We start from the raw sequence: 15,339 nt of genomic DNA on the forward strand, positions 1-15,339 counted from the left end.
TGCAGTACCGATACTCAGTTCTAATACCGGTACTCACCAACAGGTATTGGTACTCAGCATCAAACTGCGCAAACCCTAGAGCATTCAGTTCTGTAATCCCTCTGGGGTAACGATACTCCTCCCAGGTACCGGTACTCAATACTGAAATACTGCACTTTGCAGATTTCAGTGCCAGAACTCCACTCTCGCACTGCCCCGAGTCCGTTTTGCGTTCAATTCGCGCCAAAACGACTCCGATTTGTCCCGACACCGAGCAGACGTGTCAACAAGCCATAGATACTGAAGTCACTCGGACAGCTAAATCCCAGGGACACTGCACTCTATATATGTATATATAAAAAAAGCTACTAAACGAGTAAAATTAGAGATATAACTTAAAAGAGATACTGAAATCCCTGTTTTCACCATTCCAACCAATATTTGGCTCTAGCTTTTTAGTTTTTGGGCGCTAGTGAGAGAAAAGAGAAAAGAGGAAGAGAAAAGCGAAAAAGCTTTTTTAGATTAAGGATTACTTTAGGCACTCGATTACACCCAAAATTCCATTCAGTGTACGAATATAAAACAATTTAGCAATAAGTTAGCTCACAATTTTTCTATAGAGGCAATAATTAATAATAGTGATAATTAATTAACAACTGTTGTTCCGCTAATTACTCAAAAGCATGTAAATTAAACAGACACTTCAGAATAAGTTTTAGAGGAGCGGAGTGCATGTGTCCAAAAATAGAACAACGATGCCTTACCTGATATTTCCTTGTGAATGATTACCGACCACGATTAGACTTTGATACATCCTAATCAAGCTGCCCTATAGTAATTTTGGCCCACCATGATGTACTCTTCGATGTACACATTTTTATTAAGCTAAAAATAATAGTCAATCTCATGTGTATAATAATTTTGGCAAGGAGATAATGACAAGAAGTTATCCACGAGGACAATTAGTTGTAATTAGTTGATCAGATTGCAGTCTAACACCGTAACTTTTGATAGAGATTTGTAACCAAGAGTGGTCTCTTTTTCTTTTTTTTTTTTTTTTTTTAATCTCTCTCACCTGAATAAAAAATAATGATAATGATAATATTAAGAAAAACAAAAAACGTAGTTAATGTTGACATGAAAATGTTTACTACTCGGTTATTGGTCACCGGTTCAAGTAAATAAAATTCAATAAATTTTTTATGAGGCCATAATAATAATAATAATACTGATGATGACGACGACGATGGCTCCGGTTGGGTTGGATACAGTATTAAGTACCAGGGAGATTGGATTCCGTACGTACGCGGGTGCTTTGGAACGAGGGAATGACTGATATTACCACATCTGCACTCATCCTGAGCACGTACGCCAAGCCCTGTACTGGGATCGAGTACAGGTGGAAAATGGAGAGGGAGGTTATCAGATTGTCTGCATGTGGATGGAGATGAAGAGGGGGAGCGGCAGGGGAAGATAAAAGAGGGGAATATAAGCAGGGGAATGAATGGATGCGTCATGCGTACTCTCATACCAGAGTATATTAATATACTGCTATCAAATAAAATATATTAAAAAAATATTATATTCAAATATCACATTAGATCATAAAATATATATATAATGGATATTAATTTGGCATTTAAAGAGATGTCCATCAATCAAATCGCTTTGCACGAGGGCCTCTTCCTTGTCCTCTTCTTCCCAGATCACTGTAAGCCCCCCAACCCCCGTGTGGGGGCGCACCAATCCATTTCTCTAACTTAAATGTTTTCATTTTATTATATATATATATATAATATACAACAAGAAAATTATACTTTAATAAAAACTTTTTAGGAAAAAAAATATTATATCATTTCAAAATTGTATAAAATTTTAGATAATGCTCAAGCCCGCTAATAACAACTGCCTTTTACATTAAATTCTTTAGCGAAAGAACTTTGCTTACTATTTCTTTTGATGAATTCTGAGTATTCTAGTCAAAATTTGAATACGCTAAAACTTATTGCTTTATTTTTTAAAATTATTATTACATTTTAAGTTGTCTATAGAAATTTTACCTCAAGATTCTTTAAATAATATGTACTATCAAAATATCTAAAGAAAACCAAAAGTACGGACGCTCTTTTTTAAGGAAAAAAAAAAAAAAAACTGGATGTACAGAAGTTGGAACCACAACCTCTTAACCTAGCTTGGTTCAGATCTTCCTATCATCCATTCCCTGCAAATTTGGTCGATCGGTATCGGTTTCAAATTTTCTTTTTCAAAATTAATATCCATGAAAAGCACATGACCTATATAAGATCTACCACTGGTGTAGACAGGGAGATACAAACAATCACTTTACTATCTAACCTCTCCAATGAAGCAGATAACTGCCACTTTCTTCATATTGTCAATTAATTCCAGTGTAAGCCCTGCCCCACTTGCGAGACTCTGACCAGCAATTCCTATGTATGAGAATCCAAAAGCTGGTTCTGTTTGTCAAAAAGGGCCTCGTTTACACGTAAAACCCTGTAAATTTCCCATTCGAAAATGTGATTTTACAAATTCATTAAACTAATGCACATACGTTATGTACGACCTCTCAAATTACACTTCTGTAGAAGAAGGTAGAAAAAACAACCTGTATATATATCCTGCACTACTCTTTGTAAAAGATTAATTAATTATCTACTGGAGCTATGTATCCGTGGGAAAAAGAAGGAGAAGCAAATTTGGCTTTTAAACTCGAATCGAAAGAGTAGCTAGCTCATGACAAGAAGACAGATCGAGTTTGCAATTTTCTGCTGGCATTATTACAGTGCTTGAATTCTAATCGGCGCCACATTGTAGGCGTCGAATCGGCGCCACATTGTAGGCGTCGAATGCCACATTGAGCCTCGCACTGTTGCAGGAGAAGACGATGCTCGATCCATCCTCTCCGCCAGCACGACGGAGACGTGTTTGGATTCTCCAATGAGTTGTCGTTTTTTCGTCGCGCCAAGTGGCCGAATTAATTAATTACCACATTCCCAGGTCATCTTAATAATAATAAAATTTGGCCGCTATACTGACTAATTAAGATTTTCTGACCCCGATCGCAATCAAGCCCCAGTCATAACATAACATTCATTCATTGGCTCGCCAGAGGGGGGGGAGCTTTCAAACTTTCAATTCAATTAAGCGGATGGGGTCCAAAAGACGGTGGGACCCGCGGGGATCGGGCTCGGCCCCGTGAAAGGGACGTAACGGAGCCACTGCAGGGTGGGAATGTTAGGCTCTAGCATGCACACGAGGGTAGGCGCATCTGAGGAGAGGGCGATCCTCCGGGTCACCCACAACGTTGTTTTCATGCCACTCAAAAAGTCCATGGATCTTTATATATATATATATATAATAATATATCTTAAAAAATAATGATTGAATACCATGTATTTATTTATATATAATTAAGACCGTTCAAAATATTAATTGGTCTATAAAAAAAATGATGTAACTTTTATATTTCATATATCATTTATATATATATATATATATTTTGGATGATGAATTGATATAGAGAGAGAGAGGGTTTTGATGGACTCTAATGCTATATATATATATAATAGATACTATACATAGAGAGAGGAGAGAGAGAGACAGAGAGAGAGAGAGAAGAGAGAGAGAGAGAGAGAGAGAGAGAGAGAGAGGAGAGAGATGAGAGAGAGATTTATTTATTTATTTATTTATTGGCGAATTACTATTGTACCGGAGATTCTTTTTGAGGAACAGATCAGCAATTCTCTGCTGCGTCGCGGACGGTGTGGGCAGTGAGAAGAGTACTGTGTACGGGTGGGGAAGGAAGGGGGTGTGTGTGGAAGAAGACAAGCGGAGGTAGCGTAGATACGTTGTGCACGAGGGAGGAAGGAAGGAATGTCCTCTCTCCTCTTCTCTCTCTCTCTCTCTTCAATTCCCGGCTCGTAAATAAATTTAAAAATAAGGGAGTGGGGTGGTGCGGGTGTTGGGGCCACCCCAACCTGTCAAACAGGGCGCGTTTGGATTCTCTCGTTCTTGTTCGTCCTTTCCCTGCCACGTGAGCACATCCCACAATTCCCATTTCTATGTAATAACTAGTCCTTGTTTTTAGTTTAATGAGATGGATGGAGATGAGTAAATCATAAATGGAAGAGAAGAAAACGAGTGACTTATACCAGTGCCAACTACCGAATTATTACGAGTGAGAGTGTTTTAAATTTAAAACAGCTTGCTCGCATCTTTTCTCTCGCCTAAAAAACTACTATTGTGCGTTCAAGGACGTACACTTAAAATATTACTTAATGCTTCTCCTATTCCTTTGATAGAATTTCATCATACCTATCCATATAAGACTAATTAAATTTTAATTGACAAGTGCCACCCTATAAACTGAAAAAAAAAAAATGTTATGTATAAAAAATATTTAATTTGAAAAATATCATCGAGGTTTAAATGACTCCAACTTTTTTTTTTTTTCTGAGAGATAGGCAGCACACTACCTGACTCGTTTATTTCATTTAGAAATAAACTTAGCTGAAAATATGAATCAACTAAAATTCAAACTTGAGACCTTGGGTACCGATCATCAAATCTTTTGCCACTTGCTCTATGGACGGTCCGTGACTCCCACTTTTATGATGTAAATAAAATATCATTTACACATTTTTTTAAAAGCAAGCGTATACAATTAATAATTATATATATATGATCCTTTAGCCCCCGTTTGGTTCGGGGTTAAGAAAAAGTAGCTATTCCAGAAATAGGGTTAAGTTCAGGGTTAAAATGGTGTTAAAATTTTTTTGTGTTTGGTGGAGGTTGGAGTTAGTCTAGGATAGTGAAAAAAAGTGTTTGGTTGGAGTAGGTGGGATAAGAAGATAATGATTGATAAAGAAGAAAAAGGTGAGAGCTCGAGATGCGTGCGGGGTTAAAGTTGGGAGGGGGAGTGGGGTTAATGATTGATAAAGAAGAAAAAGGTGAGGGCTCGGGATGCGTGCGGGGTTAAAGTTGGGAGGGGGAGTGGGGTTAATGATTGATAAAGAAGAAAAAGGTGAGGGCTCGGGATGCGTGCGGGGTTAAAGTTGGGAGGGGGAGTGGGGTTAGTAAACCCCACTAATCCGATTTGGGGTGGGGTTTACTAACCCCACCCCAAAAGAGTGGTGTTTGGGTATAAATTGGGGGTTAAGGAATTATTTCACCCCTTAATCCCCAACCAAACGGTGGCTTAAAATATTATAGGTTTATATTCAACGGATTAAATTTTAAAATCATTGAAAGGTTTAAGAGTAGAAAGATCGCTCTTATTAAATTATAGTATAGTCACCTGCCAATCATGCCATCACAACCTATCTACAAAATTATTTCTTTAACCCAAAAAAATAAAAAAATAAAAAAAAAAAATAATAATAAAAAAAAAAACCACAACCAAAGGCGGTGGGGCATTTCAGTGTTTAATTGAGATTTGAGACTTGAGAGGGAAGAGAAATTACTGTGCAGCAAAGAGGACAAAAAAAAGGCCACACTAGACTAGTACGGATAAGGGTGGGTGATGGTGGCAGTGACCGCTTTGCTGGTCACACGTGCGGCTGCTCAGCGTCAGTTTGCTCGCCCACCCCCACGAGGACCGAAAAGATTCATCAAATATTAATATAATATAAATATACTTTTTAATAAAATTATAAAATATATATACTAAACGAAGCCTCAAGACACCTTTTGGATACCCTTAAAAATATAACTTAAAAATATAACAGAGTTAAATTATGCTACATTTGGTAGAAAACTTATTCTATAAAGTGTTTGGGAAAAAAAAAAAACCATAATTTTTGAAGTATAGTTAAACTATACTCTAAAAAGTAGAGTAAAATTATAATCCACTCTAACCAAAGAAAAAAAATTCCACCATTCTTGAGCAAAAATGCCTAAGTACTAACTTTTAAATTTTAAATTTTAAATTTTATTGAAATTTGAAAATTGAAATTTTAAATTTTAACTTTTAATTTTAAAATTTAGAAAAATTTCGTGAAATTGCACAATACGCAGCCAAGCAGTTTAAAAATTGAATCCATGGAATTTTTTTAGAGTTATAGAATTTTCTATTTCATTTAGACCAAAACCATAATTCATAAATTTCGTAGAAATTTTTTTACTGTACATCCAAACAGGCCTAGAGGTTAATTCCATAGAAATTTTTACTGTGCATCCAAAATTGAATCCTTTTGTTAATAAAAGGATGGCGCTAGTTTGATAGGACCTAGAGGTTACTTACAAATTATTATAAATGATGCTTAATTTTTTTTATTTATATTACATAAAAAAAAATGGTCCGAAAGTGAAGAATTTTTTGTAAGAACACGTCTAAGAGAACCGAAAAATGCTACTAAAAAAGCTTTCAATATTAATTCATGTGTACAGTCCAAATTACCATAGTTGATTTGCACAAACAATCAAAAAGCATCTTATGGAATCAGCGATAGATAATATTATACGAATAATTTTTCTAACCACAAGAGACATCATCCTTGCTACATAAATAAGTGTCTGGCATGCACCTACGTGAATAAAACAGAGGAGTTATTTCCTCGATAAGGGAATATTAATTACCTGTGAGCCCAACTCCCTATGCTTTTGTGATATCGTTACTGTAACTTACTTGTCCCATAGAGAAATTAATTCCCTATATATATATATATAGAGAGAGAGAGAGAGAGAGAGAGTGTGTGGGCTGGTATGCTTCTAGAAGCACGGAGCCCTCCGTGCTTCCATAAACATCCTAGCCGCACTATATATATATATATATATATATATATGAGACCACTTTATTTTTGAAATATTTTATTATGAGCAACTACAGTTAATTTGTTATTCGAGATGTTATATAGAAAGAGAGGAATTTAAGCCTTTGAGTATATATTCGAGATGTTGCATGTAATGTTCTCCTAGTCATACAAGAGAAACGCTACAGATGCAACCAACCCAACACGGATTTATTAATTTGGTGACGATTTCACCAAAACCTGATTCCGTATCTCCAAACGATCAGACACTATAATACAATAGATGAATGACACTCACCAGCCTCAAATAAATGTGACTGAAGCAAACAAAAGTGCTTAGACTACTGAATTTCTAAGCAGTTAAAATCAACGGGAGCTCGATTCAAAGGCGAAGCATACCTGACGACGTCCGTGAAAACATGGACCCCGAGCCAAATTTCCAGAATTAGATCTAATATGGGTCAACTGGATCAAGTTAGAGGAGCTGATAGACCCGGATCTAACCCGACCAACTTGAATCTCCATCATTCAACTCACCTGATAGGGCACACATGGATTACCCTGTTAGATATATATTGACATAAATCTCAACGACAGCTTATTAACCATGTGACAAAGGAGATATTAGATTGGTGCAGAGATCTGCTTTATTAGTTCCAATTGAAGCCACAGAAGGCTCGATAATAGGTAAGTTCAATTTAGTAGACACCGAAAAGTTGTAACAGTAAACTAATATTAATTAATAATAATAATTGGCTATCAGAAGCGAGAAAAAAAAAAAAGAAAGGAAAAGACATAAGTTTCTCATCCAACTTTATTTATCCCAATTTATTTCTCTATTCCAAGCAGCAGTTTCATGGTTGATTAATTCTTACGCAGTAATGTTAGAGCATCAACTATAAGAAAAGATAAATTTGCAAATATTGCTGTTATAAAAGTACATGTGACACTCGTAAGATTTGAAATAGCCTTATATATAAAAGATATAATAGGACTAAAACTTTTAATCTGGCTATAGTCTTTTGGGTGTTGGTTAGGTCCAAAAGGCTAAAGGAGTTAAGTGTGTTAGAGCTAGAGTAGCTTTAGGATGAGTGATGTCCCCCTGGGAAGCGGCGCCTCGGAGTACAACTTTGAGAACTCTTTGCAAATCAAAGCTTATATAGTTTTCATCCATGGCAATTTCAATAATCTTAAAATATAGCTAGGCGCATCTGCCCTTTTTTTCTTCTATTTGTTCGATAAAGCAAAACTTAGATGCCAAATTCTGCAACTTCTCAAGAATCAACAGGTAACAAGAAATAATCACATGAAAGTGCGCACTTTTTTGTTTTCAAACAAGGAATCTAAATTTAGAATGCATTGCCCAATCAAAGAAGAGGAACTAAAATTGCAGGTACGCAACTTCATAAAAAGGCGAAACTACAGCATGTTAAACATTGTGATGCTTCCAACCAACATGTTGCCAGAAGATCCTAAAGCCAGTTTGGCTCCACCGTAATCCTTCACACGCCCCACCCATGTGTTTTAGGTCCCAACAGTGTCCCTTTGATTGTCTACTCTTGCTCCTTACTAAACTCAAGGTTATATATATATTTTCTTTTATTCTTCTTTAATCCTCCAACTTTCACTCTTTCCCTGATAGTACTGGGGTCACTCTTGATTAAAAGCTGAGCTTGAATCATGTGATCTCATGTCCCAAAAAAGGTTGGTTGGGGAGCCTGAGTGGGTGGGGCACCATGGGAGGCCAAAAGGGGGGATATTATGCCCCTTACATCAAGCTCTTTTGGAATCAACTGTCAAGCTCATATGATTTATAGGTTTTGGTTCGAGATTGGCTAATCCTGAGCCGATGGTTACTCATTCTTCTCCTATCTTACATAAAGAATCCGAGGTCTTGGGATGACGATTTTTATACATACGTAGGAGTAGAAAGAATACTAACGACCAAGTAATCACAATATCATCCAGCTCCTTATAATCCAAGCCAAATCAAATTCTTTTGTCGACCAGAAAAGAAAACTTTCCTTATACATTAGATGTACCAGTTTCTTTCCCTTAAAGCGCGAAATATTTTAGGAGGAATCAAAAAGGTATGGCCGACGGAATTCTATTGTTAGTTTTCTCGGGGCCTATTAATGTAGTAGTAGCCTAATGCATTCCAATCACATGAGCCATGTGAAACCCACGGCTGAAGCAAAATGACACTGAAACAACACATTGTTTTCTTTCAAAGAAAGGGGCCACATTGTAAGTCCAAAATCAGCAATTCTGAGGCTAATTATAAAACAACTGTGAAAAGCGGCCACATTCAAAGAAAGGGGCCACATTGTAAGTCCAAAATCAGCAATTCTGACCTTAGTTGCGGCCACTTGGTGGTTGGTTTGGCGCGATAGAAATAATGTCATCTTCAGAAATCTACCCACCGATGTTTCTCGAACAACTAGTCTTATTGGTGTGTTGGCAAAAGAGTGGGCCGAGTCCTGTAGAGCTGGGTGACGTCTGACGTCTGATCTGATTCTCTTTCTTTTTCGTATTTTTTCTTCTGTTTTTTCGCTTCTTCTTCGGAGGTCCTGGCTGCCTCACTCTATGTAGCTAATTTCATTTTCTTAATGAATGAAGCAGGTAGCGTGCTACCTTTTTCTCAAAAAAAAATTATAAAACAAGAATCAGGGGAGGGTAGTACTAACTACCCACGTTATCTCTTGTGATCAAACAAAAGTCCTAGTACATCATAAAAAAATTTTCGTACCTAAGAATCCCTAAATTTCGGTAGAAGTTGGACCGATCTCCAGGGCCAAGCTAGCACTTCACCTGCTCACTTGTCCTCATTCATCTTACCACATATGATCAATTCTTAGCATCATCTAAACTAAAACAGCAAAATGTTCCATGAATCGCTCAGAAGTCAAACTTTGGCCTCGATCCCGGGATATGTTCCTTTCTTCAAAATATTCTGTAATTTATTCTAAAATGTCCAAGAGAAAAACCTAACCCGTCATTGTAGGGATAGAAGGAAATAAGGCCGCAGTTTCTGCTTGTTGTTTGAATTTGACGCTTCTTTCAGAAATTAGACTCATCACTGCACTGCACAATTCCTAATGCTATAATTGTAGACTAGTTGGACAGCTATTAATCACACAAAATTAGAATGCCACGGAACAAACAAACAAACAACCCTACTCTACCCCGAAATAGAGGAAGAAAATTGACCCCTGTAAACACAATCTACCAGTAATTCAAGAGCAGTTGATGAAATATATAGGTGTTAGACTCTAATATATTTTTCAGAAATTGTCCGGGCCTTGTCAATTCAATCCGACCGAGAACTATCAGTAATTATTAGGTAAAATCATGTCGAATCACAAACAGTGTTATTATCCAATCAATTTGTAGATTCAACGATAGATAGATAATACGTTGTCGCGTAAAAAAAACTGCAGATCATGATGATACACCTATTCTAATGGAAGCCCTAAGTTGATGAATTATGCCGAGTAAAATATATGGTCTAATAAATGTAGGTAACAACATTGCAAGCATCCACAACTCACTAACACGAGCTCGTTAACACAATCATCGGAAACATTCGAGGGTTTCGGGTATCAGCGATTAAGAACAAGCATAAAATAGAGAATAAATTTACCAAATTTTGAGAGAACGAAGATGGGCATTCGAGAAGAAAAAGAATCGCAGGATAAATTCAGAAGGGAAAAAATAATAAAATAAAACGTTTAGGACCTTCGTTTTCGGAGTGAGAGGAGGGATCTTAGTAGACGACGGAGAACGAGACTTCCGTGAGAAGGTGGAGGTGCGGAGGGTCGGGACGTTTCCCTCGTTTATTTCCCGGCAGCTCTCATAAGTCGGCGGCGAAGCATCCGAAATTTTCTGCTTGTCGGGAATACGGCAACGATGCACTCACGTCTGCCGACTTTTTAGTTTCTGTGGCAAGTCGGTGACGAATCGCTATTATGTGGCCGATATGCGGCATCTGCGTTTCCAAAGTCGGCGGTGGAACCCGTTGCCTTGCAGAGATTTCTTTTTTTGGTAGATTTTGATAATAACTCTATATTGCAAACACTTGATGTGATTTTCTGTGTTTTGTGAGATTGGTGGCTTCATCCTGAAGACTTTTCTGGATTAATGGAGCATAAAATGTTTCCGGAATTCAAGAACGGTGAATTTTAATTTTTTTAAAGTCATTATTATTTTTTTTATCGTCTATTTTGATGGAAGTTCACTTGTTGAAAGTAAGAGCCTATCTCTTTGTTTTTGTTGATTAGTGAAATTCAGTTATAGTATAAATAACTTTTTAGCACTTTCAGTATTTATTTTATCACCAATCAATTTATTCTAACATTTTTAGAAAATTTTGGATAAACTTTAGAGAAGCAATGTTACCTGTACACTTGTAAAATTAAACTAGCTTTTCAGAGTTTATGATTTATTTACTTATCTTATAATTAAAAATATTTTAAATACCAAAAAAGTTCAAAAGAGTTATCTAAACTCTAGAATCATCATCATGTGCAAGGTTTATACTTTATAATCATATAATGGAATGTGTAGAAAAAAAGGCATAGTAATCGGTGCATATTATTTGGTAATGAGACAACGCTGTGTTAATCTGCAGCATTTACATTTTTGAAGTTGGCGGCGAAACCCGTTGTCTTGCTAAACTTTATTTTCCTTCTTTTATTGTAGAGTTCGTTAGCAACACTACCTTGCGAACACTAGATGAAATTTTTATGCTTAGTTAGATTGATTATTGTTGGTTTTATTATGGCTTATCTAGATTGACGAAACATAGATGTAGGCAGAACTCAAGTACAGTAAATTTTTTTAAAAAATTTTAAAAAAAGTCTTTGTCTTTTATGGAAGTCCACGAGGTCCAGAGTAAGATGCAATCTTTTTATTATTTATTAGTAAAATTTCTTAAGATCTCTGAAAACATTTATTAGAAACTGGCGCATAGAAACCGGTGAACAGTAATCGGCAACGAGACTGTCTAAAGCGCCGACTTAAGCTCCTAATGAGAATTGGCGACGGAGTGGGAGGATCGGACGGTCAATGTCAAGCGGCCGCTGTTCCGTGGTCGTAGGATCAGACGGCCATTATGGCTTCTCTTCCGTGGGGAGGAAGTCAAGCGCGCCACCACCAACTACCGCTGCCTCCGTCTTCGACTGGCGATCGAAGAACCCAAAAAGAGAGGAAGCGAGAAAAGGGAGGAGGAGATCTAAAAAGAAAAAAGAAAAAAAAAAAAAGGGGAAAAAAAAAGCACTTGCAAGGAAAGAGAAAATGCCGACCATCACGAAGCTATATAGCATGGAAGAGGTGTCGAAGCACAACACCAACGACGATTGTTGGATCGTCGTCAACGGCAACGTATTATTGCTTTTGCTCTCCCCCTCCCTCTCTCTCTCTTTCTGTGTATGTGGTGTGTTCAGCTGTTCATCCTTATGTGAGCGCTATTTTTTTTTCTTTTTTTTTTGTTTGATTTAATGGTTGTTAAACGATAGGTTCTGAACTGTGCGCATCTACGTTTCATTCGATCGTTTCTATACGCTTTGATCCTTCCTTGAGTCCGTGTTGATCAGCTCCGAGGAAGAATCGCTCCATTGGGTTATCTAGGGTTTTTACGGAAAGTAGTTTTTTTTTTAAAAAAAAAAAAACCTCATTTTGTTTGAGAGTCGGAATTGGAGGGTTTTAAGCTTCAATTTTGGTGTTATGGTCGAATTTGAAGGGAATTTTAAAACTTTGTGATGCAATTTGACAAATTAAGCTTTTGTTTTATCTGCCTTAATGTTAAGCTTTCATCCGAAGAAAGAGTTGGAATAGTTGGAATGATAGGGCAGTGAAAGATATTACAATCTGCTAAAAGTTACAGCAAGGGTAAGCTAGGAAATTTGTGTGATCTGCCTTTTCTCACTACCACTCCAATATGCAGTTGTTGCCCTTGTTCGTTCTAAGTGTTGGTAAAAGTACAAATTTTTTCCTATTATCTATTAGAAATTTAGAATAGTTGTACTAGTTGCTAAATCAGTGCTAAAATGGCGATTTGTAACTGTAATGAGTTTATTGTGATTCATGATCCGATTTATAAATGTTACAGAAACCTCTGCTTTAGTGCACCTCGAGTTCTAGAAATCCCTTTTTCCTTGGGAGAGGTCTAGATCTATTGGGGCATGTCTAAGATTTCTGGAGCTCTTATCATTAGAAGCGTGTTCCAAATTTGTTAGCTTTCGCCCTCAATTGGCTACGATATTTCTGTTCATTGTATAGTCACATGCAATTAACACAAGTGGAAAGACTTTTCTGCGAATAAGATACCTGTGCATATACTAGTTATAGAAGGAAATGATGCATGCAAGGTAAGCCGATTAGCTATTCTTAAAGAATAAGTTCAAGGGTGACTGGTTTTGTGTCAAAGAGTTCTGAAACCAAGCAGACACTCAAGTTTGAAACAACACCGTTTTTCTTTCTTTTCTATGAAATGAGATGGTGCTGCTAAGATTCACATCAGTGTGATTAGTTTAAATCTTTTAATTAGCTGGTTTGAACTTCCAAGCATGTTTAAAAGGATTGGATCGGATATTTTGCATACCAGGATAAAATTTTATTGTGAAAACTTATAATGGTGTAATAGCCTATCTGTGATAGAATTTTGTTGTATAAACTGCTGACAAGGTCAGAGACAGAATGTTCTATGAGGTACATAATTTATATCTACTTAAACAACTTTTTAATGCATGTGCATTTGCGTATATATTTCTGCTGGAACACTTTTTTTTTTTTTTTTTTTTTTNTTACTGCCGGACTACAAATGTTTATCCATGCTTGCTATCATTCATTCTTTTGGACCGTAGTGGTAGCTGCTTTGATAAGCATGTCACTGAAAATTTGTTTAGAAGAGCCCGAATGTTCAAATCTTGGTTGGAGATTTACTATGATCCTCAGAATTGTGTCCCTGTTATTAATGGCAGGTTTATGATGTGACAATGTACTTGGATGAGCATCCTGGAGGCGATGATGTTTTGCTCGCAGCAACTGGTATTTGTTTCCTTAATCCCTCAATTTTCTTTTCGTATCCCCGTTAAATTAACTAGCTTTCTTTTACCGCCGCTTATCCTATACTTGGCACGGTAGTGGTTCTGTTTTATTGGTCTAATTCGTGAGCATATTATTCTGTAGGAAAGGATGCAACTGAAGATTTCGAAGATGCCGGGCATAGTAAAACTGCTAGAGATCTCATGCAGGAGTATTTCATAGGGGAGTTAGACACCACCACTCTTATCTCAACTCCCATTGCAGAGCTCGAGATTTTCCAGAAAGACAAATCATCATCAGATTTCTCCTCCAAGCTAATGAGCAAGGCAGTGCAATACTGGGCCTTCCCTGCAGCCATTATTGGGATCTCTGTTGTTGCGGCCATTTTGTGCACGCGTAAGAAGTAGAATAATTGGTTTGGTCAAAGATAAATACATACACAATTTTGTTTTCTTTATTTTATATCAGATTACATTATTCAAAAAACAAATTCTGAATCTAACATTGAATTTAAATGGGACTCTGAGATGGGGAGGCAGAACTGGCGAACACGATATTATTAAAACTGCTGCCATAAATTTATCTTTTCATGGCTGTATGCCGATTATTTTTCACTGCTGGAGAAGAAGCTGTTGAGTGCCGGCATCACCTCCGGGCGTCGGCTGCTGAGGAATTTGCGCAAGCTGTGTTGGCTGTACTTTTCGCCTTCTTCGGCGTTGTCAGGGACTGCGGTGGTGCGATTTGTCTTGTTGATCCTGCGAGATCGAAAGGTTAGTTTTTTTTTTTTGTTAGCACGGCCCTTAAGTGGAAAATATTTTATTAACAGATTTTCTGCTCGCCATGTCTGCTAAACCCGATCTGAGATATTCATGTGCTGTGTCCTTCATCTTTTTGATGGTTTGGAATTTGCTAGTATAACTAGTCTGGGGGAAATTATTGTGGCCTTTCTGATTTTGGTAAAAATGTCTATACGACCTATGGTTACAGTTATAATTCTATAAGATGGTTTTGTGAACTATGTATGACGATATATGCCCGTATGTGTGTACGACATTGAAATTATGTGAGCACACAACTCTCATGGCTTACAACAACATGGAATTAGGAACCACAGAGGTAGATCTTGCCTGACGTCGGGGTTGAGGATGATGTTTCTTGTGAGCTGGAACACGCACATGCCCGTCACGAACGTCATCGCAGCCATTAGAGGGTACACCTGTAGTATCGATCACATGCATGCACGCACGTAAGAACAGAAAAATGATCGTCGGCGACATCTTTGATCATCGGTCAGCCGTTTTTGTGTGTAGCAGGGCAAGAGAAGAAACAGGTTTCTTACCTCGGGCTTCGCCCAACGAGCCATTGATTAGGAAATTAAGCCTGCCTTGATATGAATGTCTTAGTACGGTACTGTGTATTGCACCTATACCGGCACGTAAATGACTGCATGAGAGAATATATATAGATATATAAGGAGAGGGCAGAGGTGATAAGGTTCGAGAAAGTTTGATGCTTCAAATTCCTGGAATGCAAGTTGGGTAGGTTT

At 37.3% G+C, this 15,339-nt stretch overlaps 2 protein-coding genes across 3 annotated transcripts; one reads left to right on the forward strand and one right to left on the reverse strand.

Moving 5' to 3' along the window:
• LOC109712276 (cytochrome b5) lies at nucleotides 11,751-14,811 on the forward strand. Of its 2 annotated transcripts, XM_020235747.1 has the most exons (4): nucleotides 11,751-12,131; nucleotides 13,730-13,796; nucleotides 13,938-14,189; nucleotides 14,333-14,811. In XM_020235747.1, exons 1-4 carry the CDS (start codon nucleotides 11,817-11,819, stop codon nucleotides 14,368-14,370), a joined length of 672 nt encoding a protein of 223 aa, XP_020091336.1. In that variant the 5' UTR covers nucleotides 11,751-11,816; the 3' UTR covers nucleotides 14,371-14,811. The 2 variants fall into 2 exon arrangements, with proteins under 2 accessions (XP_020091336.1, XP_020091337.1); XM_020235748.1 differs by lacking the exon at nucleotides 14,333-14,811 and having other exon boundaries at nucleotides 11,758-12,131; nucleotides 13,938-14,295.
• On the reverse strand, nucleotides 14,210-15,240 carry LOC109712277. Its single transcript, XM_020235750.1, has 3 exons — nucleotides 15,133-15,240; nucleotides 14,921-15,009; nucleotides 14,210-14,548 (listed from the first exon to the last, which is right to left on the reverse strand). Exons 1-3 carry the CDS (start codon nucleotides 15,154-15,156, stop codon nucleotides 14,398-14,400), a joined length of 264 nt encoding a protein of 87 aa, XP_020091339.1. The 5' UTR covers nucleotides 15,157-15,240; the 3' UTR covers nucleotides 14,210-14,397.

This window comes from Ananas comosus, linkage group 7 (assembly GCF_001540865.1).
Source record: "Ananas comosus cultivar F153 linkage group 7, ASM154086v1, whole genome shotgun sequence".
NCBI classification, from domain to species: Eukaryota; Viridiplantae; Streptophyta; class Magnoliopsida; order Poales; family Bromeliaceae; genus Ananas; species Ananas comosus.

What these genes read in the sequence shown, in the direction of transcription:
- LOC109712276 (XM_020235747.1), top strand. Translation starts at nt 11,817, where the DNA reads ATGTCAAGCGGCCGCTGTTCCGTGGTCGTAGGATCAGACGGCCATTAT. An exon ending in GGATCGTCGTCAACGGCAAC is followed by an intron (nt 12,132 to 13,729) that starts GTATTATTGCTT and finishes TATTAATGGCAG; the next exon opens with GTTTATGATGTGACAATGTA. An exon ending in TGTTTTGCTCGCAGCAACTG is followed by an intron (nt 13,797 to 13,937) that starts GTATTTGTTTCC and finishes ATTATTCTGTAG; the next exon opens with GAAAGGATGCAACTGAAGAT.
- LOC109712277 (XM_020235750.1), bottom strand. Translation starts at nt 15,156, where the DNA reads ATGGCTCGTTGGGCGAAGCCCGAG. An exon ending in CTCGTTGGGCGAAGCCCGAG is followed by an intron (nt 15,010 to 15,132) that starts GTAAGAAACCTG and finishes TCGATACTACAG; the next exon opens with GTGTACCCTCTAATGGCTGC. An exon ending in ATCCTCAACCCCGACGTCAG is followed by an intron (nt 14,549 to 14,920) that starts GCAAGATCTACC and finishes TCGATCTCGCAG; the next exon opens with GATCAACAAGACAAATCGCA.